Raw genomic sequence first — 25,539 nt, 5'->3', positions numbered from 1 at the left:
CAATTTCTGCAACACGTCCCGCAGATCGTTCAGTGAGCTCAGACTATCAGCGATTTCTCCAGCACGTCCCGCAGATCGTTCAGTGAGCTCAGACCATCACCGATTTCTGCAGCACGTCCCGCAGATCGTTCAGTGAGCTCAGACTATCACCAATTTCTGCAACACGTCCCGCAGATCGGTCAGTGAGCTCAGACTATCGCTGATTTCTGCAGCACGTCCCGCAGATCGTTCACTGAGCTCAGACTATCACCGATTTCTGCAGCACGTCCCGCAGATCGTTCAGTGAGCTCAGACTATCACCGATTTCTGCAGCACGTCCCGCAGATCGTTCAGTGAGCTCAGACTATCACCGATTTCTGCAGCACGTCTCGCAGATCGTTCAGTGAGCTCAGACTATCACCAATTTCTGCAGCACGTCCCGCAGATCGGTCAGTGAGCTCAGACTATCGCTGATTTCTGCAGCACGTACCGCAGATCGTTCAGTGAGCTCAGACTATCGCTGATTTCTGCAGCACGTACCGCAGATCGCTCAGTGAGCTCAGACTATCACCGATTTCTGCAGCACGTCCCGCAGATCGTTCAGTGAGCTCAGACTATCACCAATTTCTGCAGCACGTCCCGCAGATCGGTCAGTGAGCTCAGACTATCGCTGATTTCTGCAGCACGTACCGCAGATCGTTCAGTGAGCTCAGACTATCACCGATTTCTGCAGCACGTACCGCAAATCGTTCAGTGAGCTCAGACTATCACCGATTTCTGCAGCACGTACCGCAGATCGTTCAGTGAGCTCAGACTATCACCAATTTCTGCAGCACGTCCCGCAGATCGTTCAGTGAGCTCAGACTATCACTGATTTCTGCAGCACGTCCCGCAGATCGGTCAGTGAGCTCAGACTATCACTGATTTCTGCAGCACGTCCCGCAGATCGTTCAGTGAGCTCAGACTATCACCGATTTCTGCAGCACGTCCCGCAGATCGTTCAGTGAGCTCAGACTATCACCGATTTCTGCAGCACGTCCCGCAGATCGTTCAGTGAGCTCAGACTATCACCGATTTCTCCAGCACGTCCCGCAGATCGTTCAGTGAGCTCAGACTATCACTGATTTCTCCAGCAAGTCCCGCAGACCGTTCCGTGAGCTCAGACTATCACTGATTTCTCCAGCACGTCCCGCAGATCGTTCAGTGAGCTCAGACTATCACCGATTTCTGCAACACGTCCCGCAGATCGGTCAGCGAGCTCAGACTATCACCGATTTCTCCAGCACGTCCCGCAGATCGTTCAGTGAGCTCAGACTATCACTGATTTCTGCAGCACGTCTCGCAGATCGTTCAGTGAGCTCAGACTATCACTGATTTCTCCAGCAAGTCCCGCAGATCATTCAGTGAGCTCAGACTATCACTGATTTCTCCAGCACGTCCCGCAGATCGTTCAGTGAGCTCAGACTATCACCGATTTCTCCAGCACGTCCCGCAGATCGTTCAGTGAGCTCAGACTATCACTGATTTCTCCAGCAAGTCCCGCAGACCGTTCCGTGAGCTCAGACTATCACTGATTTCTCCAGCACGTCCCGCAGATCGTTCAGTGAGCTCAGACTATCACCGATTTCTCCAGCACGTCCCGCAGATCGTTCAGTGAGCTCAGACTATCGCTGATTTCTGCAGCACGTCCCGCAGATCGTTCAGTGAGCTCAGACTATCGCTGATTTCTGCAGCACGTCCCGCAGATCGTTCAGTGAGCTCAGACTATCACTGATTTCTGCAGCACGTCCCGCAGATCATTCACTGAGCTCAGACTATCACCGATTTCTGCAGCACGTCCCGCAGATCGTTCAGTGAGCTCAGACTATCACTGATTTCTGCAGCACGTCCCGCAGATCGTTCAGTGAGCTCAGACTATCACCGATTTCTGCAGCACGTCCCGCAGATCGTTCAGTGAGCTCAGACTATCACCGATTTCTGCAGCACGTCTCGCAGATCGTTCAGTGAGCTCAGACTATCACCAATTTCTGCAACACGTCCCGCAGATCGTTCAGTGAGCTCAGACTATCACCGATTTCTGCAGCACGTCTCGCAGATCGTTCAGTGAGCTCAGACTATCACCAATTTCTGCAACACGTCCCGCAGATCGTTCAGTGAGCTCAGACTATCAGCGATTTCTCCAGCACGTCCCGCAGATCGTTCAGTGAGCTCAGACCATCACCGATTTCTGCAGCACGTCCCGCAGATCGTTCAGTGAGCTCAGACTATCACCAATTTCTGCAACACGTCCCGCAGATCGGTCAGTGAGCTCAGACTATCGCTGATTTCTGCAGCACGTCCCGCAGATCGTTCACTGAGCTCAGACTATCACCGATTTCTGCAGCACGTCCCGCAGATCGTTCAGTGAGCTCAGACTATCACCGATTTCTGCAGCACGTCCCGCAGATCGTTCAGTGAGCTCAGACTATCACCGATTTCTGCAGCACGTCTCGCAGATCGTTCAGTGAGCTCAGACTATCACCAATTTCTGCAGCACGTCCCGCAGATCGGTCAGTGAGCTCAGACTATCGCTGATTTCTGCAGCACGTACCGCAGATCGTTCAGTGAGCTCAGACTATCGCTGATTTCTGCAGCACGTACCGCAGATCGCTCAGTGAGCTCAGACTATCACCGATTTCTGCAGCACGTCCCGCAGATCGTTCAGTGAGCTCAGACTATCACCAATTTCTGCAGCACGTCCCGCAGATCGGTCAGTGAGCTCAGACTATCGCTGATTTCTGCAGCACGTACCGCAGATCGTTCAGTGAGCTCAGACTATCACCGATTTCTGCAGCACGTACCGCAAATCGTTCAGTGAGCTCAGACTATCACCGATTTCTGCAGCACGTACCGCAGATCGTTCAGTGAGCTCAGACTATCACCAATTTCTGCAGCACGTCCCGCAGATCGTTCAGTGAGCTCAGACTATCACTGATTTCTGCAGCACGTCCCGCAGATCGGTCAGTGAGCTCAGACTATCACTGATTTCTGCAGCACGTCCCGCAGATCGTTCAGTGAGCTCAGACTATCACCGATTTCTGCAGCACGTCCCGCAGATCGTTCAGTGAGCTCAGACTATCACCGATTTCTGCAGCACGTCCCGCAGATCGTTCAGTGAGCTCAGACTATCACCGATTTCTCCAGCACGTCCCGCAGATCGTTCAGTGAGCTCAGACTATCACTGATTTCTCCAGCAAGTCCCGCAGACCGTTCCGTGAGCTCAGACTATCACTGATTTCTCCAGCACGTCCCGCAGATCGTTCAGTGAGCTCAGACTATCACCGATTTCTGCAACACGTCCCGCAGATCGGTCAGCGAGCTCAGACTATCACCGATTTCTCCAGCACGTCCCGCAGATCGTTCAGTGAGCTCAGACTATCACTGATTTCTGCAGCACGTCTCGCAGATCGTTCAGTGAGCTCAGACTATCACTGATTTCTCCAGCAAGTCCCGCAGATCATTCAGTGAGCTCAGACTATCACTGATTTCTCCAGCACGTCCCGCAGATCGTTCAGTGAGCTCAGACTATCACCGATTTCTCCAGCACGTCCCGCAGATCGTTCAGTGAGCTCAGACTATCACTGATTTCTCCAGCAAGTCCCGCAGACCGTTCCGTGAGCTCAGACTATCACTGATTTCTCCAGCACGTCCCGCAGATCGTTCAGTGAGCTCAGACTATCACCGATTTCTCCAGCACGTCCCGCAGATCGTTCAGTGAGTTCAGAGTATCGCTGATTTCTGCAGCACGTACCGCAGATCGCTCAGTGAGCTCAGACTATCACCGATTTCTGCAGCACGTCCCGCAGATCGTTCAGTGAGCTCAGACTATCACCAATTTCTGCAGCACGTCCCGCAGATCGGTCAGTGAGCTCAGACTATCGCTGATTTCTGCAGCACGTACCGCAGATCGTTCAGTGAGCTCAGACTATCACCGATTTCTGCAGCACGTACCGCAAATCGTTCAGTGAGCTCAGACTATCACCGATTTCTGCAGCACGTACCGCAGATCGTTCAGTGAGCTCAGACTATCACCAATTTCTGCAGCACGTCCCGCAGATCGTTCAGTGAGCTCAGACTATCACTGATTTCTGCAGCACGTCCTGCAGATCGTTCAGTGAGCTCAGACTATCACCGATTTCTGCAGCACGTCCCGCAGATCGTTCAGTGAGCTCAGACTATCACCGATTTCTGCAGCACGTCCCGCAGATCGCTCAGTGAGCTCAGACTATCACCGATTTCTGCAACACGTCCCGCAGATCGGTCAGTGAGCTCAGACTATCGCTGATTTCTGCAGCACGTCCCGCAGATCGTTCAGTGAGCTCAGACTATCACCGATTTCTGCAGCACGTCCTGCAGATTGCTCAGTGAGCTCAGACGATCACTGATTTCTGCAGCACGTCCCTCAGATTGTTCAGTGAGCTCAGACTATCACCGATTTCTCCAGCACGTCCCACTTACACAGTACCATGTGCTGCCGAGAATGAAAATTATGAAGCTTGCTCAAAAATAGTTTCACCCGACGAACAACTGTTTTGCTCGTTGAGACGTTATACACTAACATGTGATCGTGAAAGGAGCTTTCCCTCTATGTGACGATAAATAGGTGTCCCTGTACTCTCCGAGAGACCGGGAGGGTCTAGCAGCTAACAAAGCAAACAGAAAATACCAGATGAGATAACCCCGATCATCCCAATGAGCCCTCAATGGCCGGAAGCGATCAGATAAGCAGTGACGGTCTACTGGACGGCAGCCAAGAGCGACACGCGGGGTTTACACATGGCAAATATCCTCCATATCTATATATACATGGACTAGAGGAATGTTACTGTGAAAAATCTGGTTTCTGTGCAAAAAAACCCAAAAACACAGACGTGACCGTGCCTCAGAGATGTCTGAAGACCACAGGGAACCACATAGACCACGAGACCAGAGCAGTGGCAGAAGATGAGCCACTAAAGTAGTAAGGAGAGTCCAAAACTCCGCTATTTCCATCAGCACCGTAGACTATAGAGTAGTACAAATGCTCGCACCCCACTCATGATCTGTGTGGATCCCTGTGGAAAAGTGCGAAAGTTTCAATCATGGAAAACCCATTTAGCGCACTGGAGACGTGACTATTTTTCGCGTTCATTTTCCCCACTTTCCAGGATCCATCATGTGTTTTATTCTCCCATTATGTATGTACGAGGGCCTGGAGTTTTTGTTTTCTTCTGCAGGACGGGTTATGGTAAAAAATTCCACCATGGGTTTTTTGAGTTTTGTTTTTTTTTACATGACCAGGTACGATTATGGAGGTACCCGGCTTGGGGTGAGCGGCGCAGAGGAGTAAAAACTGGGCCGAAAATCTCCAAATCCTCCTCAAAAAGTCAAAGTTTCTCCGAAAAGTCATCAAGAAGACTCCCGTGGGGGGGGGGTTTCTGTTTTCTTTAAGGGCTTTGAAGTATATTTTTGTTGTCTGCCATATTCTGAGGGGGATAAATTCTTTGGTGTGAGGGTTTGGGGGGGCTTTTTCGTGGGTTGAGCTGTAGCTTTTAAATATTTTGCAACTACCCATGTGATGATGCCAAATATGTAATTTTTTTCGGGGATTTCACCATTTACACTTGGGGAAAAGAGGAGTAAAGGGAATGTGTTTGTTTTTTTTTTTTGTTTTTCTTAAATGGGGTTTTTATTTACATTTTTATTAGCACTTAATCGCCTATTCAATACACTGCAATACTAAGGCACTGCAGTGTATGGGTAAACTGACGATCTCCTGTGAAGCCCACTAAGTCCCTGGCTGTTATCACAGCCCATTGCCCCCTGTGATTACGGTAAGTCACAAAGTGAGTTACCTCCTATATGCCTCTGTCATACTGGACTCCGGAATCTGAGGGGGTTAGGCTACTTTCACACTTGCGTTGTTTTCCTTCCGTTACAATCCGCCCTTTTGGAAAACAGCGGAATCCGTTAACGGATTCCGCTGTTTCCCATAGACTTGTATGGGTGACGGATTGTGCCAAAAGGACCTGCGTTGCTTCCGCTGGGTGACGCTGCGTTGCTTCCGCCCAGCGGGAGGAACGCAGCTTGTAACATTGTTTTGAGCAGCGGAATCCTCAGGATTTCACTGCGCATGCACTTTTCTTTTTTTTTTTTAAATCACAAACTTTATTTTGTCTCGCGGTGGCCGAACGTTCAGCTGAGCGCCCCCCCGCCGGCAAGTGACAGCGCTCAGCTGAGCGCCCGCCGGCATGCTCGGCCGCCGGCAAGTAACAGTGCTCAGCTGAGTGCCCGCCCGCCGGCTATTGAGAGCCATCAGCTGATCGTTCACAATAGTCTGCTGCCGGTAAAACTGTAAAGCTATGTGCGCACAGTGCGTTTTTCGCGCCGTTTTTGCGCGTTTTTCGGGTGCGTTTGTGGCCTCAAAACTGCAGGACTTTGCTTCCCCAGCAAAGTCTATGAGTTTTCATTTTTGCTGTCCGCACACATCTGTTTTTCTTACCTACGTTTTTGAGTTAAAAAAAAAAAATGGACATGTCAGTTCTTTCCTGCGTTTTTCTGCGTTTTCCCCCCATGCAATGCATTGGAAAAACGCAGCAAAATGCAGAGATCAAAAACGCAGCAAAACGCAGCCAAAAATGCACCAAATCGCGGCAAAAACGCATGCGTTTTTTAATACGTTTTTTCGACGCAGGCGCGTTTGTGCGTTTTTAGAGGCCAAAAACGCACAAAAACGCAGCGTCAAAAAGACGCAGTGTGCGAACCTAGCCTAAAGAAGAAAAAAAAAAAAAGCTTCCGTTTTGTACGATCCGTTGCATCCGTCACACAACGCAATGCTACGGAAGCCGTCCAACGCAAGTGTGAAACTAGCCTTAAGCTGCTGCGGTTACCTGTTACATCAATTATTCTCAGGATATTCACACCTTGCATTTTTGCTGCTTTTTTTCAGCTTTCTTTCAGCAGACAAAACCTGCTCTCTTGGCAGTTAAAAAAAAAAAAAGGCCGGTTTTGATGCTTTTTTTTGTTGCAGATTATATATGCAATTTGTCTACAGTATATATGGTTAAAAAGTTAGGGTTTTTTTCACCAAAAATGCATGAAAAAAAAACAAAAAAACCCGCATATTTGTTTTTTGCACTTCCTCATTGCTTAATATAGTGGAAAAAGTGTTCCAAAACGCTAAAAGAATGGACGTGCCGCAGTTTGCAAAAATGCAGCAGTTTTCCAAATCACTCGGAAAAAAAGCAATTGTGTGCAGGAGAATTCCAGAATCACAGCTTTCGCTGGTACTGTAAAAAACAGCTTTTATATTGTAAATAAAAAAAGCAAAAACACAATGTGTGAACATAGTCTAAAGGACCAATTACACTCAGCGATATCGCTAGCGAGCGTACCCGCCCCCGTCGTTTGTACGTCACGGGCAAATCGCTGCCCGTGGCGCACAATATCGTTAGGAACCGTCACACGGACTTACCTGCCCTGCGACGTCGCTGTTGCCGGCGAACCGCCTCCTTTCTAAGGGGGCGGTACGTGCGGCGTCACTAAGCGGCCATCCAATAGAAGCAGAGAGGCGGAGATTAGCGGCCGTAACATCCCACCCACCTCCCTCCTTCCGCATTGCCGGCGGCCTCTTAGCGATGTGTGCTGCCTCGGTAACGATGAACAACCTGCGTCCTGAACCAGCAACGATTTTTTGAAAAGGAACGACGTGTCAACGTTGGACGATTAGGTATTTTCCATCGTTAGCGGTCGCTCGTACGTGTCACACGCAACGACATCGCTAACGAGGCCATATGTGCGTCACAAATTCCGTGACCCCAACGACATCTCGTTAGTGATTTCATTGCATGTAACGGGGCCTTAAGGCTTGAATCCCCAAGGATGTGTTCACCAGCAGCATTTTTCCTGCTTTCTTTTCTTTATTCTGCAGAAAAAAAAAGTACAGACAGATACCACTCCCAAAAAATATCTGCATTAAAATCATGTGCATCTCCTGTGTGTGTTTTTTTTTTTTTTTTTGCTGATCAGCCTTATTGATCTCAACAGGGAAAAAAAATAAATAAAATAAAATAAAAATAAAACAAATAAATAAAAATAAAATAAAAATGTATTACATTATTACATTTTTATTTTATTTTTATTTATTTGTTTTATTTTTATTTTATTTTATTTACACATTATATATACTTATATATATATATATAATATATATATATATAAAATATATATATATATATATATATATATATGTATATATAATTTGTAAATAAAAATAAAACAAATAAATAAAAATAAAATAAAAATGTATTTATTATATATATATATATATTTATATATATATATATATATATATATATATATATATATATATATATATATATATAATAAATACATTTTTATTTTATTTTTATTTATTTGTTTTATTTTTATTTTATTTTATTTACAAATTATATATACTTATATATATATATATATATATATTTATGTATATATAATTTGTAAATAAATAAAATAAAAATAAAACAAATAAATAAAAATAAAATAAAAATGTATTTATTATATATATATATATAAATATATATATATATATAATAAATACATTTTTATTTTATTTTTATTTATTTGTTTTATTTTATTTTTATTTTATTTTTATTTATTTGTGTTATTTTTATTTTATTTATTTACAAATTATATATACGTACATATATATATATATATACACATATATACATACATATATTTTTTTTTTACATTTCATGACACTGACATACTGCACAGGTCAAGAAACGCAAGAGAAAAAACAGTAACATAAATTATGTTTTTAAAATTTCATTAATTTTGCTGGCAAGTGAAAAAAAAAAAAAGGAATTTTTTCTCTTTTTTTTTCCAAGTTATAACAGAAGCAGTGTTCGCTTTCCCAGAAAAAGGTCAGATAACGCCGCACATAGGATAACGCCACCTGGTAGCTGCAGTCATTAAGATAAGGTGACACTCGCACTGTGTCCTGCGGGAATATACCGTAATCAGCAGATAGCGCCGCTGCTGATAACGAAAGTCACTACTCGCGGGACAGTCAATAAGTGACGGGTACATGAGGCTAGTCCTGGCCGCCTATAGGATACAGGTGAGGACTCGTTCACACCACCATATAACATGGAAGAGAGTGAACCAATGTTACACTATGGAGCAGGCACTGATCAGCAGTATTTTCTCAGATCGATGCAGCATAAGAAAAAAAAAATCACTACATGCTGCAAATCTCGAGTCAGTGAGATCCCTCCTGCAGGCATTGGCTCCCGCTCTGGAGGACTCATGCATCATCACACTGTCACGCTAGGTACTGGGGAAGTACCAAGCGAGTGCAAAAAGGAAGGGGACCCCTGCATTTAAAGAAGGGTAGATAGTGACCTCTGACCGCACCTACCTTGGGTAGCCTACCCGAACCTACCTTGGGAGCCCGCACCACCCTAGATAGGTTCCGCACCTATGCACCAGGCAGGATACCTGACCATAGTTATCCCTAGTGCTAGACCCTAATTAGGGAACGGATGGGATGAGTTCATTAACCTCACCAAACACTAGCGAAGACACAAGGACACAAAGGGGAAAAATGCATGAACACCTAATCCACAGATGACACAGGTAGAAGATCAGCAAAATTTTCAGCAACAACACCACAGAGCAGTACAAGCCACCTGCTTGCAACCAGAGCTATAATCAACTGAAAAATATCACCAGCACCAGTCCAGGGAAGATGGGAGTATTTAAGCGCAAAAGAAACACTGATGACCAGCAGCTGGGTGGAAGAAGATTTCCACTGGGTCTTAAAGAGGGAGAGATGAAAATCCATCAGGAAAGCTACCTATACCAATGAATACTGACAACAGGAACAATGGAAAGTCAGGGAGCATTCTATGCAGCCAAACGCTGTGACCTTCTATGGCCAGAAACCACATGACTGTCACCTGTGACATGTGCACCATGTAATAGCACAATCATCCTCTAGTGACCCCTGCAGGAGAAATAGGCAGCTGCACACGGTGCGCCATCTGAAGAAATCGAGTGATCATCACAGTATCACACTTTTATAAGGGGGGGACTTTTATAAAAATCCACATCAAAACTCTCTTCAAATACTTCTGAATGCTGATCCTAGTCATTTTAATGGAAAATTAAGTCTTGCTCCTCAAAGTGATTTCTTTTTTTCGATTTTCACTTTGAAAATTTCACCACAAATACAATAGGCTGCAAATCACAAAAAAAAACTTTAAAAAATAATGGCTTCAGAGAAAAAAACAAAACAGTGATTCCTTTTGAAAAACTTGTTAGATGTTGGATTTTTCAGCCTTGACTTTAAGGAAGACCTGGCATCAAGTCAAAAGTGGCAAGGCTTTGCTTGTATTTAATTCCCACTGGTTCTTGTTAGTTTAATATTTAAACCCACTATACAGCTCCAGGGATATGGGTCTTTTTATCTAGCGGTAATATTTATGGTCTTTACAATGGGGTGTGGCTCATAGGATCCTCTGGGGCGTGTCCTTGTGCTGCTCTGCATAATAAGCCTGTGAGCCACACCCAATTAGTAAAGACAATAAAAATTGGCACTAAAACATAAATGCCCCTATCTCTAGACCCATATGGCAGATTTAATTAAAAAAATCAGAAAGTCAGAGGAGTAATGGGGGAAAAAAAAAAGTAAAAACTAAACATTGCTGATCAGGTGACAGGTCATCTCTAAAAAGTCTGTCCAGTACCACTTACTCAAAAAATAAAAATATAATGGTAAACAAATCAAATATTATAAAAATATTATATAGTATGAAAAATATTATATGTTTAGAATATATATATATACATGCTGTAATATATATATATATATATATATATATATATATATATATATATATATATATATATACACACATATATATACACACACACACAAACATATATATATATATATATATTTATATATATACACACTGCTCAAAGAAAAGGGAACACTTAAACAACAGAATGGTATTTTAGTGTTCCCTTTATTTTTTTGAGGAGTGGCATATATATATAAATATTTTATATATATATATATATATATATATATATATATATATATATATTCTAAAAATATTATAATATATTCTAAAAATGTTATAGAATTATACACATATATATATATATATATATATATATATATATATAAATATACACACACATATATATATATATATACACATACATATATACACATTATAAAATATATATATATATATATATATATATATATATATACACACACACACACTATACTAGACGGCGCATGGGAAAATCAAAGAGAAGATGAATTTTAGAATATATTACAATATTTTCAGAATATATATATATATATATATATATATATATATATAGTGTGTATGTGTGTATATATATATATATATATATATATATATTCTAAAAATATTATAATATATTCTAAAATTCATCTGCTCTTTGATTTTCCCATGCGCCGTCTAGTCCCTTATTTCGCAGCCTCCACCCCGTCCCCTCATTAGGACTTAATGTACAGAATGTGGTGAATCATTAATGAGGACACGTTATAGTTCAGCTACTTTATGTCAGTTGCACGCTTAATTAGAGCAATGCCGGAAAAGCCGGTGTCATAGACATGTGTGCAGATGAAGCAGAGCCGGGAGGGTTTACAGCACGAGCCGCCATGACACGCAGGGTGTGTAATAATCCGTGCACGCTGCGGCCGTCCTGTCTTCCATTGGGTCACACAGCCCTGCCATGTCGGCTGTATTACGGAACATTCTGGGCTCCTTGCCCGACATTCCTGCGTCGATCAGATGACAGTAAAGAACCACGACTCTTAGGAAACAAGTGAGAGAAAGTTTAAGGATCGACCCCCGACTTCAGGCTAGGGTGTAAGAATCTCTAAAGAATCCGATGGCGAAAGAGAAAGAGAAATGGAGCAGAGTGTAGGATCAGACTACATAGGGCCTTGTTATGGTCTGTTACCATGGCGATCCTGTAGATCACCCCGACTTCTGTTTACACATTTTAAAGGGTTTTTCTCTGAATCAATTACTTTTATCTATCTCTTATAAACCCATCGGTGCCCTCGGATAGTCATCACCTAGTCTTTCTTTCTCCACCTCCTCCATAACTGCGTCTCGGGCGTGGAGTGGGCGGACGTCCTTCAGCTCTCGCCCCTGCACAGATAACGTTACCTACTGCTCCTATTACACTAATAAATATCAGTCTCAGTCTCTATTTTCCACTTCTTTATGTGTTTCCCATATTTTCCCCCCATGTGTTCTCTCCTCGCGCTTTGTTGCCTATGACATCCAATCATAGAGCAGCTTTCATTTTATCAGAGCTGTTTAAAAAATGAAAGCCGCACTCTGATTGGTTGCTAAGGGCAAAAAAGATGGTTTCTCTTTCAAACAGTGTAGATAAAGGCCCCGTGCTGAGAGGACAATGCAATCATGGCCGCTTCATCTCACTGCTAAGAGGAGGATGCCCATTATAGAGAAAAAGACTATATCTACTAGACATGTCCGACCGGTCATAAGAGAACTACAGAACGTATCTGTGGGCAACGAGACCGGCAAAAGACTCTGACGTGGGGGTTTCAAGAGGGTGAAATTTTTGGAATAGTGATTGCATTTGACAACTTAACCTATTTTAGGATTTAATTTAAAGTGATTATTGATTCTGTGGAATGACCCTTTAAGAATTGTCTAATTGTTAGGAACGTCAAACATGGTTGCTATGCAGTATCTCCCTAGCAACCAGCCTGTCAGACATGACACATTCGGTCTAAAGGTTTAAAACTTGATGGGAATACTAAAGTCAGGCCTTTCCTGGCCTAATATGGCTGATAACAGGGAGCAGTAGTACATTTGGGCTAGAGCGCCTTCAGGATTAGTTACAATTATGCAGGAATACCACCAACGCAGCGAAAGAAAACAGCAGCACCCCAGACTTGTTGGAGGGACAGATGATGGAGGATGGGCACTTACCCCGCATTGTTGCTCACGGCCGTTATTCGCTTCACACCTGTTGTAAGGAGGCCGTCAATAAGTTTCTCTGGGATTCCACACAAGCCGAAACCTGGGGAAGACACGGAGAACGATCATAAATCTGCCCCATACAGATGCATGCGTCTCCATGGTAACAGACTACAAATAGCAGCCGTGTAGTCAGATCCTGCAGACATAATCCATTGTACGTAACCTTACTCCTCGCTAACCTACAAAATGAATACCAGGAAGTGGTAAGGGAAGAATAGAATGAAGTACGACGGCGGGATCAGACTTCACCGAGGCTGTTTTGTTGTCTTTTACCACGATGACACAAAGATACTGTAATTATAATATAGTGCTTTTTTTTTCTTTTCAAATAAAATTGTGCAAATTTAATCTCCCCCTCCCCCACCCAGTTCACCCCAGCATCATATGTCCGACCTAGGTCTGGTCCTGCCTTTTAGCATCACACTTGTTTAGTGCCAGGATAGTCTTCATGAGCCAGAAGGGACCCGGATCCAGCCGAAATTTGACTTACTACCCACAGTGGGCACTTCATAAATCAGGAGTCTTCAGGGGGCTTGATAGGATTGACAATTATTTTGGAATGCTGCCTATAAGTGAGGGGGGAGCAGGACTCACAAGCTCTGCCTATAAGTGGGGGGGAGCAGGACTCACAGGCTCTGCCTATAAGTGAGGGGGGAGCAGGACTCACAGGCTCTGCCTATAAGTGAGGGGGGAGCAGGACTCACGGGCTCTGCCTATAAGTGGGGGGGAGCAGGACTCACAGGCTCTGCCTATAAGTGAGGGGGGAGCAGGACTCACAGGCTCTGCCTATAAGTGAGGGGGGAGCAGGACTCACGGGCTCTGCCTATAAGTGAGGGGGGAGCAGGACTCACAGGCTCTGCCTATAAGTGAGGGGGGAGCAGGACTCACGGGCTCTGCCTATAAGTTAGGGGGGTACAGGACTCACAGGCTCTGCCTATAAGTGAGGGGGCAGTGGGACACAGGCTCTGCCTATAAGTGAGAGGGGGAGCAGGACTCACAGGCTCTGCCTATAAGTGAGTGGGGTGCAGGACTCACAGGCTCTGCCTATACGTGAGAGGGGTGTAGGACTCACAAGCTCTGCTTATACGTGAGAGGGGTGCAGGACTCACAGGCTCTGCCTATACGTGAGAGGGGTGTAGGACTCACAAGCTCTGCTTATACGTGAGAGGGGTGCAGGACTCACAGGCTCTGCCTATAAGTGAGGGGAGAGCGGGATTCACAGGCTCTGCCTATGGCCTAAAACACACGTCCTTGATAACCACACACGTGTAATACGGGCCGTTTTTCATGTCCGTAATCCGTTTTTTGGTCCGTAAATAACGCACGTGTGGTGGCTGTGTGTCCGGCGTATGGTAACCTCGTGTGCGTGTGGAATGACCGTGTGTGCGTGTGAAACTTAACTGACGTGTGTGCGTGTGAAATGTCTGTGTGTGATGTTAAATGTCGTTGATACATGCCGGCTGACAGCAGACAGAGTCGCGCGCTGAGAATGAACTCGGGTGAACTTCACCCGACTTCATCCTCATACCGCGGCTTTGTCTGTGTCGCATCCTGATTAGCGGTCACCTGTGAAGGACTCACCGGTGACCGCTAATCACCAGAGTGACTGAATGGAGTACCCCTCTCGCATACTCACCGATCCCCGGCGCGGCGCTGCACGGCTGTTCTCTTAACTCCGGCGGCTTTTCCTCTTTTGAAAAAGCCGGCCGCTCATTAATCAATCTCGTATTCCCTGCTTTCCCCGCCCACCGGCAAATATGATTGGTTGCAGTGAGACACGCCCACACGCTGAGTGACAGCTGTGTCACTGCACCCAATCACAGCAGCCGGTGGGCGTGTCTATACTGAGCAGTAAAATAAATAAATAAATAATTAAAAAAAACGGCGTGCGGTCCCCCCAATTTTAATACCAGCCAGATAAAGCCATACGGCTGAAGGCTGGTATTCTCAGGATGGGGAACCCCACGTTATGGGGAGCCCCCCACCCTAACAATATCAGCCAGCAGCCGCCCAGAATGGCCGCATACATTAGATGCGACTGTTTTGGGACAGTACCCGGCTCTTCCTGATTTGCCCTGGTGCGTTGGCAAATCGGGGTAATAAGGAGTTAATGGCAGCCCATAGCTGCCACTAAATCCTAGATTAATCATGTCAGGCGTCTCCCCGAGAAACCTTCCATGATTGATCTGTAAATTACAGTAAATAAACACACACACCTGAAAAATCCTTTATTAGAAATAAAAAACACAAACACATTCCCTGGATGCAGCGGTGGCCGCGAGTATCCTTAGTGACAGCTCAGCTGATCACGCGGCTCTCTTCATTTGCTGCGTGGAGGTGACAGGAGCGGCGGTGTCTTCTGCTGCTCCGGTCACCTCCATGCAGCAGAGCTGGAAGCGACGCTGGACCATCCTGGATTACGCCGGACATGGAGGGCTTTTTGGGGCTGATTAAATTGGTGAACCAGGGAATGTGTTTGTGTTTTTTATTTCTAATAAAGGATTGTTCTGGTGTGTGTTTATTTACTGTAATTTACAGATTAATCATGGAAGGAATCTCGGGGAGACGCCTGACATGATTAATCTAGGATTTAGTGGCAGCTATGGGCTGCCAATAACTCCTTATTACCCCGATTTGCCAACGTACCAGGGCAAATCGGGAAGAGCCGGGTACAGTCCCAGAACTGTCGCATCTAATGTATGCTGCCATTCTGGGCGGCTGCTGACTGATATTGTTAGGCTGGTGAGCTCCCCATCCTGAGAATACCAGCCTTCAGCCGTATGGCTTTATCTGGCTGGTATTAAAATTGGGGAGACCGCACGCCGTTTTTTTTAATTATTTATTTATTTCTATACTCCATAGTGACACGCCCACCGACTGCTGTGATTGGGTGCAGTGAGACACCTGTCACTCAGCGTGGGGCCGTATCTCACTGCAACCAATCATAGGTGCCGGTGGGCGGGGAAAGCAGGGAATACGAGATTGTTTAATGAGTGGCCGGCTTTTTCAAATTAGAAAAAGCAGCCGGAGCTGTGTGAACGCCGTGCAGCGCCGCGCCGGAGATCGGGGATCGGTGAGTATGAGAGAGGGGGGGATACTGCAGTCACTCGGGGGATTAGAGGTCACCGGTGAGTCCTTCACAGGTGACCGCTAATCAGTACACGGCACACAGACAGAGCCACGGCATGACAATGAAGTCGGGTGAAGTTCACCCGAGTTCATTCTCATCCCGCTACTCTGTCTTCCGACATGTAGTAACGACATTTTGCATCACACACGGACATTTCTCACGGACAACATAACCACACATCCGTGCAAGGAACGTTTTATTTGGACTCCCATAGGCTAACATTATGTCCGTGTGTGCGTGCTCCGTCCCAAAAACGAACATGCTTCCGTGCCAAACGGAGCAAAAAACGTGGGACGCACACGGAAGATCAAATAACACGCACGTGTGCCTTTAAACATAAAAAAACATATGTGCACGTTTGGTCGTATCTCCGGTATGTGCGGAAACGGACCAAACACGCACGTTTTAAACGGATGTGTGTTGAAGGCCTATAAGTGAGAGGAGAGCGGGACTCACAGGCTCTGCCTATAAGTGAGGGGAGAGCAGGACTCACAGGCTCTGCCTATAAGTGAGGGGAGAGCGGGACTCACAGGCTCTGCCTATAAGTGAGGGGAGAGCAGGACTCACAGGCTCTGCCTATAAGTGAGGGGAGAGCAGGACTCACAGGCTCTGCCTATAAGTGAGGGGAGAGCGGGACTCACAGGCTCTGCCTATAAGTGAGGGGGGTGCAGGACTCGCAGGCTCTGCCTATAAGTGAGGGGAGAGCAGGACTCACAGGCTCTGCCTATAAGTGAGGGGAGAGCGGGACTCACAGGCTCTGCCTATAAGTGAGGGGGGTGCAGGACTCGCAGGCTCTGCCTATAAGTGAGGGGAGAGCAGGACTCACAGGCTCTGCCTATAAGTGAGGGGAGAGCAGGACTCACAGGCTCTGCCTATAAGTGAGGGGAGAGCGGGACTCACAGGCTCTGCCTATAAGTGAGGGGGGTGCAGGACTCGCAGGCTCTGCCTATAAGTGAGGGGAGAGCAGGACTCACAGGCTCTGCCTATAAGTGAGGGGAGAGCGGGACTCACAGGCTCTGCCTATAAGTGAGGGGAGAGCAGGACTCACAGGCTCTGCCTATAAGTGAGGGGGGAGCAGGACTCACAGGCTCTGCCTATAAGTGAGGGGAGAGCGGGACTCACAGGCTCTGCCTATAAGTGAGGGGGGAGCAGGACTCACAGGCTCTGCCTATAAGTGAGGGTAGGCGGGACTCACAGGCTCTGTCTATAAGTGAGGGGAGGCGGGACTCACAGGCTCTGTCTATAAGTGAGGGGGGAGCAGGACTCACAGGCTCTGCCTATAAGTGAGGGGGGAGCAGGACTCACAGGCTCTGCCTATAAGTGAGGGGAGAGCGGGACTCACAGGCTCTGCCTATAAGTGAGGGGGGAGCAGGACTCACAGGCTCTGTCTATAAGTGAGGGGGGAGCAGGACTCACAGGCTCTGCCTATAAGTGAGGGGGGAGCAGGACTCACAGGCTCTGCCTATAAGTGAGGGGGGAGCAGGACTCACAGGCTCTGTCTATAAGTGAGGGGGGAGCAGGACTCGCAGGCTCTGCCTATAAGTGAGGGGAGGCGGGACTCACAGGCTCTGTCTATAAGTGAGGGGAGGCGGGACTCACAGGCTCTGTCTATAAGTGAGGGGGGAGCAGGACTCACAGGCTCTGCCTATAAGTGAGGGGAGAGCAGGACTCGCAGGCTCTGTCTATAAGTGAGGGGGGAGCAGGACTCACAGGCTCTGCCTATAAGTGAGGGGGGAGCAGGACTCGCAGGCTCTGCCTATAAGTGAGGGGGGAGCAGGACTCGCAGGCTCTGTCTATAAGTGAGGGGGGAGCAGGACTCGCAGGCTCTGTCTATAAGTGAGGGGAGAGCGGGACTCACAGGCTCTGCCTATAAGTGAGGGGGGTGCAGGACTCGCAGGCTCTGTCTATAAGTGAGGGGAGAGCAGGACTCACAGGCTCTGTCTATAAATGAGGGGGTGCAGGAATCTCCATGCTTAGCATCTCCTTTTCTATCCTGTGTGTAACAGATTTTATAATCAGTTTTACAAGATTGATAACATAAAAAAAAAAAATTACCGCCAACGAGCAGCGTGGAGCCGTCCGGAATGTCCTTCACCGCTTCAACCGGATCATTGTAGAACTTGGCGTAGTGTGAACCGGATGTAGAGAGGTAACAGGCGCAGACCTGGAATCACAGAAGTCAGTGAGCTTACGGACGAATTACAGAGAATATTATGTACCCAACGCAGCCGACCTCTTCTTTGTAAGGCTGCTTTCACACCTCCGTTTTTTCCTGTGCGGCACAATCCGGCACTCTGCAGAAAAAACACAACCGGTTTTTTTTTGCCGCCGGTTGCGGTTTTTTTGCATAGACTTTCATTAGTGCTGGATTGTGCCGCATAGCCTTGCGTTCCGTCCGGTTTTTGCCGCATGCGGCAGATTTAGCCGATGCGGCGGCCGGATGGAACGTTGCCTGGCACGTTTTTTTGTCCGGCAAAAAAAAAAACGCATTGCGCCGCATCCAACCGATGCGGCGCGATTTGCAATGCATGCCTATGGACGCCGCATGCGGTTTTGGCTGCAGAAAAAAAAAAAAACTACAAAAAGCAACGTGTGAACAAAGCCTTAGCTGGCGTCTGAAGCTCCTGCCCCTACGTCGGCTTTTTGGGGAGATGGGGCAGGCTGCGGCCCAAAACTGCAGCCACCATCAGCAAAAATCTGCATACTCCGCAGATTTGTATCATTCTTTGCAACTTTTAACCACTGTGAATGGTCACACCCCGGCTGGGGAATACTGGAGTGACCGACTGCTGCCAAGCAAAGGAGGAAAAATGACCGTCTGCACTGATAGGAGCTGCAGGAGAAGGTTTTAGGGAGCAGTGAAGAGGCAGCTGCCATATTAGGGTGAAAGTCATAATGGAAATATGGCTGGAGGGGGAGGGGCACGTCCTCTATATATATATGACCAGGGCCGAGGCTGGTTGTATCACAGGTTGCGCTGCCGTCACATGGTTACTTGTCAGTGACCTTGTAGAAAATGCCTTCTAAAACAATGCACAATGTGACCGCGGAGACAAGTGACTGACAGCAGCGTGGGGACCCCCTTCAGTGTGGGGACCCCCAGCAACGTGGGGAGCGACATTTGCACCGGTGCATGGTGCCCAGAGCTTGTATGTTTCCCTATTACCATAGTGCAAATCATCCGTGTGGAGGTTGAAGTTTGTGGAGAGCCATTCACCCCGAAAACAATCCTCTCTTACACCTCACTGCCTTCAATGGGGGAAAGGTGGGGTCAGAATGTAGGTATAAATAAGCAATTCTGGGAAGGAGACTGTTGTATTTTGTGACTCCTTTTATAATAAAAAAAAGTGAAAATATAAAACAAAAATCAGGAAACTTGAACGATTCAGGTGACACGTTTTTTCACGGGAATACGTCTGTAATTCTGTTTATGTTGCTTTTTCATCATTGGTGTAATACAGGGTCCGGTACCCCGCCGCTGGATCAGGAAGACCCCAAACAAAACATTTATCACATCTTTTTGGGAATTCGCCATTATTATAAAACTTCCTTTAGATTTGGAGGTTTTGGAGCAATTTTTGGATCCGGACAGAAATAAGTTTAAAAAGGGACAAAGATTATAAAGGACGGATCACAGCTCTCCATCCTCCTAGATCCACTTCTGGCCGAGGCCCAAAATACCGGACGCGTGATCCAAGGCTCAGCAATTCTGTAATGGGACGTCTGCTCAGGGATCGCCAAAACTATCACATGGTGCGGATTATACACAAATGCGGAAAATCCGAAGCACAATACACTAAAGAGATGAGATTCTAAAAATGTATCTATATACAGTAGGGAACCTGACCCACAGTGCCGAATGTAACGTCCGCAGCGTGTCATGCTACGGGCGCAGATCTTCACTGCAGCGCACAGAATGAAGATTGTGCGTAAAAATCAGCAAAAACTGCATCAAAATCCCCTCTGAAGATGCGGAATTATTATGTGCAATTTTTGGACACGGATTTGCTGCAGAAAGTAAAGTAAAACACCGCGGTTCTGATGTAAGAATCACTGCGGATTTACTGCGCGTTTCACCTTTCCCATTCACAGTGCTGGGATTAGAGGATATACCGCCCCCTGCACATTCCCAGCACATACACTTGTCAAGGTCACTGTCATATACTGTACAGACACTGCGCACCCCCAATATCAGGAGACAAGTGCAGCCCCCCAGAACCGAGAATAAAGCAGCAACTGGGACTGTACAGACACTGCGCACCCCCAATACCAGGAGACAAGTGCAGCCCCCCAGAACCGAGAATAAAGGAGCAACTGGGACTATACAGACACTGCGCACCCCCAATACCAGGAGACAAGTGCAGCCCCCCAGAACCGAGAATAAAGCAGCAACTGGGACTGTACAGACACTGCGCACCCCCAATACCAGGAGACAAGTGCAGCCCCCCAGAACCGAGAATAAAGGAGCAACTGGGACTATACAGACACTGCGCACCCCCAATACCAGGAGACAAGTGCAGCCCCCCAGAACCGAGAATAAAGCAGCAACTGGGACTGTACAGACACTGCGCACCCCCAATACCAGGAGACAAGTGCAGCCCCCCAGAACCAAGAATAAAGCAGCAACTGGGACTGTACAGACACTGCGCACCCCCAATATCAGGAGACAAGTGCAGCCCCCCAGAACCGAGAATAAAGCAGCAACTGGGACTGTACAGACACTGCGCACCCCCCAATACCAGGAGACAAGTGCAGCCCCCCAGAACCGAGAATAAAGGAGCAACTGGGACTATACAGACACTGCGCACCCCCCAATACCAGGAGACAAGTGCAGCCCCCCAGAACCAAGAATAAAGCAGCAACTGGGACTGCACAGACACTGCGTACCCCCCAATACCAGGTGACAAGTGCAGCCCCCCAGAACCAAGAGTAAAGCAGCAACTGGGACTGCACAGACACTGCGCACCCCCCAATATCAGGAGATAAGTGCAGCCCCCCAGAACCGAGAGTAAAGCAGCAACTGGGACTGTACAGAAACTGCGCACCCCCAATATCAGGAGACAAGTGCAGCCCCCCAGAACCAAGAATAAAGGAGAAACTGGGACTGTCCAGACACTGCGCACCCCCCAATATCAGGAGATAAGTGCAGCCCCCCAGAACCGAGAGTAAAGCAGCAACTGGGACTGTACAGACACTGCGCACTCCTAATATCAGGAGACAAGTGCAGTCCCCCAAAACCGAGAATAAAGCAGCAACTGGGACTGTACAGACACTGCGCTCCCCCCAATACCAGGAGACAAGTGCAGCCCCCCCAAAACTGAGAATAAAGGAGCAACTGGGACTGTACAGACACTGTGCACTCCTAATATCAGGAGACAAGTGCAGTCCCCCAAAACCGAGAATAAAGGAGAAACTGGGACTATACAGACACTGCGCTCCCCCCAATATCAGGAGACAAGTGCAGCCCCCCAGAACCAAGAATAAAGGAGAAACTGGGACTGTCCAGACACTGCGCACCCCCCCAATATCAGGAGATAAGTGCAGCCCCCCAGAACCGAGAGTAAAGCAGCAACTGGGACTGCACAGACACTGCGCACCCCCAATATCAGGAGACAAGTGCAGCCCCCCAGAACCGAGAGTAAAGGAGCAACTGGGACTGTACAGAAACTGCGCACCCCCAATATCAGGAGACAAGTGCAGCCCCCCAAGAAACGAGAATATGGGAGCAACTGGGACTGTACAGACACTGCGCACCCCCAATACCAGGAGACAAGTGCAGTCCCCCAAAACCAAGAGTAAAGCAGCAACTGGGACTATACAGACACTGCGCTCCCCTCAATACCAGGAGACAAGTGCAGCCCCCCAAAACCGAGAATAAAGGAGCAACAGGGACTCTGCAGACACTGCACCCCCCCAATACCAGGAGACAAGTGCAGCCCCCCAAAACCGAGAATAACGGAGCAACAGGGACTCTGCAGACACTGCACCCCCCCAATACCAGGAGATAAGTGCAGCCCCCCAAGAAACGAGAATATGGGAGCAACTGGGACTGTGCAGACACTGCGCACCCCCAATACCGGAGACAAGTGCAGCCCCCCCCAAAACTGAGAGTAAAGCAGCAAATGGGAAAACACTAAATACATAGAGAATGACTAGAGCCCCGCACCCTGAGGAAGCAGCTGAGACTCCATACATTCCTATGGGCGCATTGTCAGTGTATCCAGGCCTGCAGCTCCAGGGGATCGGCAGGACGGGGTGCCGGGGTCCCCCTGTATCTGGGCACTGGTGACGTCAAGGTCACGGGGAGCAGCTGTCACAGGAGAGAAGAGGGGAGCAGCCAAATGAAGGGCACAGGGTGATACAAAGTGATAAACAGAGAGATACAAAGAGTAAACAGAGGTAAACAAAGAGGTAAACAAAGAGGTAAACAAAGAGGTAAACAAGGCGATACAGTGTAAATACTCCACGTCGCCGGCTCCGTGCACACACTGCGTTATTGCCGGGCAGCAGCTGGCAGGGCCGGGGTACCTTGCTCTGTGCGCTCCTCCGCAGGCTCAGGCCTCTTCTCACAGTCGGGAGGAATCTGCAGGCAGCCATAGTCAGCCAGCAAGGCAGGAGCTTCACCCCCGAGCAGTGCACCGAGGAGAGGAGAGGGGAGGCCGGGAGGGAGGAGAGGAGAGGCCGGGGAGGGAGGAGAGGGGAGGCCGGGGAGGGAGGAGCGGAGGAGGAGAGGCCTGCAGGAGAAGGAGGACGAGTGCGGGCTCTAGGACCCGGGGCCGACCTGTGTGCCACCTGCTCCTGCGCACACATAACGCACATGTAGCAGAGCTGAGGTGTGAGACCCTGCAGCCGATCACCCCCCTGCAGCCGATCACCCCCCTGCAGCCGATCACCCCCCTGCAGCCGATCACCCCCCCTGCAGCAGATCACCTCTCTGCATCCGATCAATCCCCTGCATCCGATCAATCCCCTGCATCCGATCACCTCTGCCGCAGATCACCCTCCTGCAGCCGATCATCCCTCTTGCAGATACAGACAGAAACGGCCCCCCGTGCAAGAACAGTATATGGGCCCTTTGCAGCCCAAAAGCTATAAAAAATGCTCAATTCTCCCTACTTTATAGGTAGAAATGGGCCCCCCAATCTCTTGGGTCGCTCTGCAACGGCACAGGCTGCACCAATGACATGTCCACCCCTGGATCAACCGCTACATCAGATCACCCCCCTGCTGCAGATCACCCCCGTGCAGCAGATCAGCCCCCTCCTGTAGCAGACCACCCCCTGCAGTCGATCACCCCCCCTGTGGCAGATCACCCCCTGCTGCAGATCACCCCCTGTGGCAGATCACCCTCTGCTGCAGATCACCCCCTGATGCAGATCACCCCCTGCTGCAGATCACCCCCTGTGGCAGATCACCCCCTGCTGCAGATCACCCCCGTGTAGCAGATCAACCCCCCTGCAGCAGACCACCCCCTGCAGTTGATCAGCCCCTGTGGCAGATCACCCCCTGCGGCAGATCACCCCCTGTGGCAGATCACCCCCTGCTGCAGATCACCCCCTGTGGCAGATCACCCCCTGCTGCAGATCACTCCCTGTGGCAGATCACCCCCTGCTGCAGATCACCCCCTGTGGCAGATCACCCCCTGCTGCAGATCACCCCCGTGTAGCAGATCAACCCCCCTGCAGCAGACCACCCCCTGCAGTTGATCAGCCCCTGTGGCAGATCACCCCCTGCTGCAGATCATCCCCTGTGGCAGATCACCCCCTGCTGCAGATCACCCTCTACTGCAGATCACCCCCTGCTGCAGATCACCCCCTGTGGCAGATCACCCCCTGCTGCAGATCACCCCCTGTGGCAGATCACCCCCTGCTGCAGATCACCCCCTGTGGCAGATCACCCCCTGCTGCAGATCACCCCCGTGTAGCAGATCAACCCCCCTGCAGCAGACCACCCCCTGCAGTTGATCAGCCCCTGTGGCAGATCACCCCCTGCGGCAGATCACCCCCTGTGGCAGATCACCCCCTGCTGCAGATCACCCCCTGTGGCAGATCACCCCCTGCTGCAGCTCACCCCCTGTGGCAGATCACCCCCTGCTGCAGATCACCCCCTTGTGGCAGATCACCCCCTGCTGCAGATCACCCCCTGTGGCAGATCGCCCCCTGCTGCAGATCACCCCCTTGTGGCAGGTCACCCCCTGCTGCAGATCACCCCCTTGTGGCAGATCACCCCCTGCTGCAGATCACCCCCTGTGGCAGATCACCCCCTGCTGCAGATCACCCCCTGTGGCAGATCACCCCCTGCTGCAGATCACCCTCTACTGCAGATCACCCCCTGCTGCAGATCACCCCCTGTGGCAGATCACCCCCTGCTGCAGATCACCCCCTGTGGCAGATCACCCCCTGCTGCAGATCACCCTCTACTGCAGATCACCCCCTGCGGCAGATCACCCCCTGCTGCAGATCACCCCCTGCTGCAGATCACCCCCCTGTGGCAGATCACCCCCTGCTGCAGATCACCCCCTGTGGCAGATCACCCCCTGCTGCAGATCACCCCCTGTGGCAGATCACCCCCTGCTGCAGATCACCCCCTGTGGCAGATCACCCCCTGCTGCAGATCACCCCCTGCTGCAGATCACCCTCCTTCTTTGTAGGACAGTCCCTACTTTGAACCAAGTCCCGCTTTGCCCTAAGACGAGGTTGACACAAATCTTTTTTTTGTTGAAATCAAGATTTATTGAAGAAAATGTCAATACAAAACATTCAGAGACATTTTTTAAGTGATTACATAAGACTATTAAAGAGATCCAAGAAAAAAGAAAGCGAGAGTGACAGATCTAGTGGGTAAAGCCATACGTGGATCTCACTATATGAGTAAAAACAGTGATATTGATCTATTTTCAAATTAAAGCATTATCGAAGAGCGAGTAGGAATAGCGAAAAGGAGAACAAGAAAAAGAATAGAATAGAAAGCTTAAGTAAGAGGAAAAAGGGAAAAAGACACCAGAGGCCTGCATTAGAGGCTCAGGCCTCACTTCTCTGTCCCCCCATACTAGACATGGTTCACTGACTGCAATCCACAGTCCAGATTCCACAGATTGTCTGCACATAATCCAGGGGTCCGCACCTTCAGCACCTTTCTGAAGTGTCTGTTGCCTGTCCTATAAGTTCCTCCATCCTAAAGATCTCATCAAGTTCTGAAACCAGATGAGATTTAGAAGGTGTCACTGCCTGTTTCCACCATCTGGGGATGAGCCTCCTGGCGGCTGCTAGACAATGCCTAAGGATGCTCTTCTTGCAATGGAGAGCTCACTTAGGCCTCTTTCACTCGTTCGTGAAAATC

At 48.4% G+C, this 25,539-nt stretch overlaps 1 protein-coding gene across 1 annotated transcript in view; it reads right to left on the bottom strand.

Moving 5' to 3' along the window:
- The window catches only part of OXCT1 (3-oxoacid CoA-transferase 1), a 125,380-nt gene extending 102,355 nt beyond the window's left edge, over window positions 1–23,025 (bottom strand). The window contains exons 1-3 of the mRNA XM_075328821.1: window positions 22,729–23,025; window positions 18,256–18,364; window positions 13,020–13,110 (exon numbers count right to left, since the gene is read on the bottom strand). Coding sequence (XP_075184936.1) covers window positions 13,020–13,110; window positions 18,256–18,364; window positions 22,729–23,019 — 491 coding nt within the window. The 5' untranslated portion in view covers window positions 23,020–23,025. The remainder of the gene's footprint in view (window positions 1–13,019; window positions 13,111–18,255; window positions 18,365–22,728) is intronic.
- Window positions 23,026–25,539: the final 2,514 nt, after the last annotated feature.

Source organism: Anomaloglossus baeobatrachus, chromosome 1 (assembly GCF_048569485.1).
Source record: "Anomaloglossus baeobatrachus isolate aAnoBae1 chromosome 1, aAnoBae1.hap1, whole genome shotgun sequence".
NCBI lineage: Eukaryota > Metazoa > Chordata > Amphibia > Anura > Aromobatidae > Anomaloglossus > Anomaloglossus baeobatrachus.
Note: the sequence above shows the minus strand (reverse complement) of the source record. Positions and strands in the feature narration are given on the sequence as shown.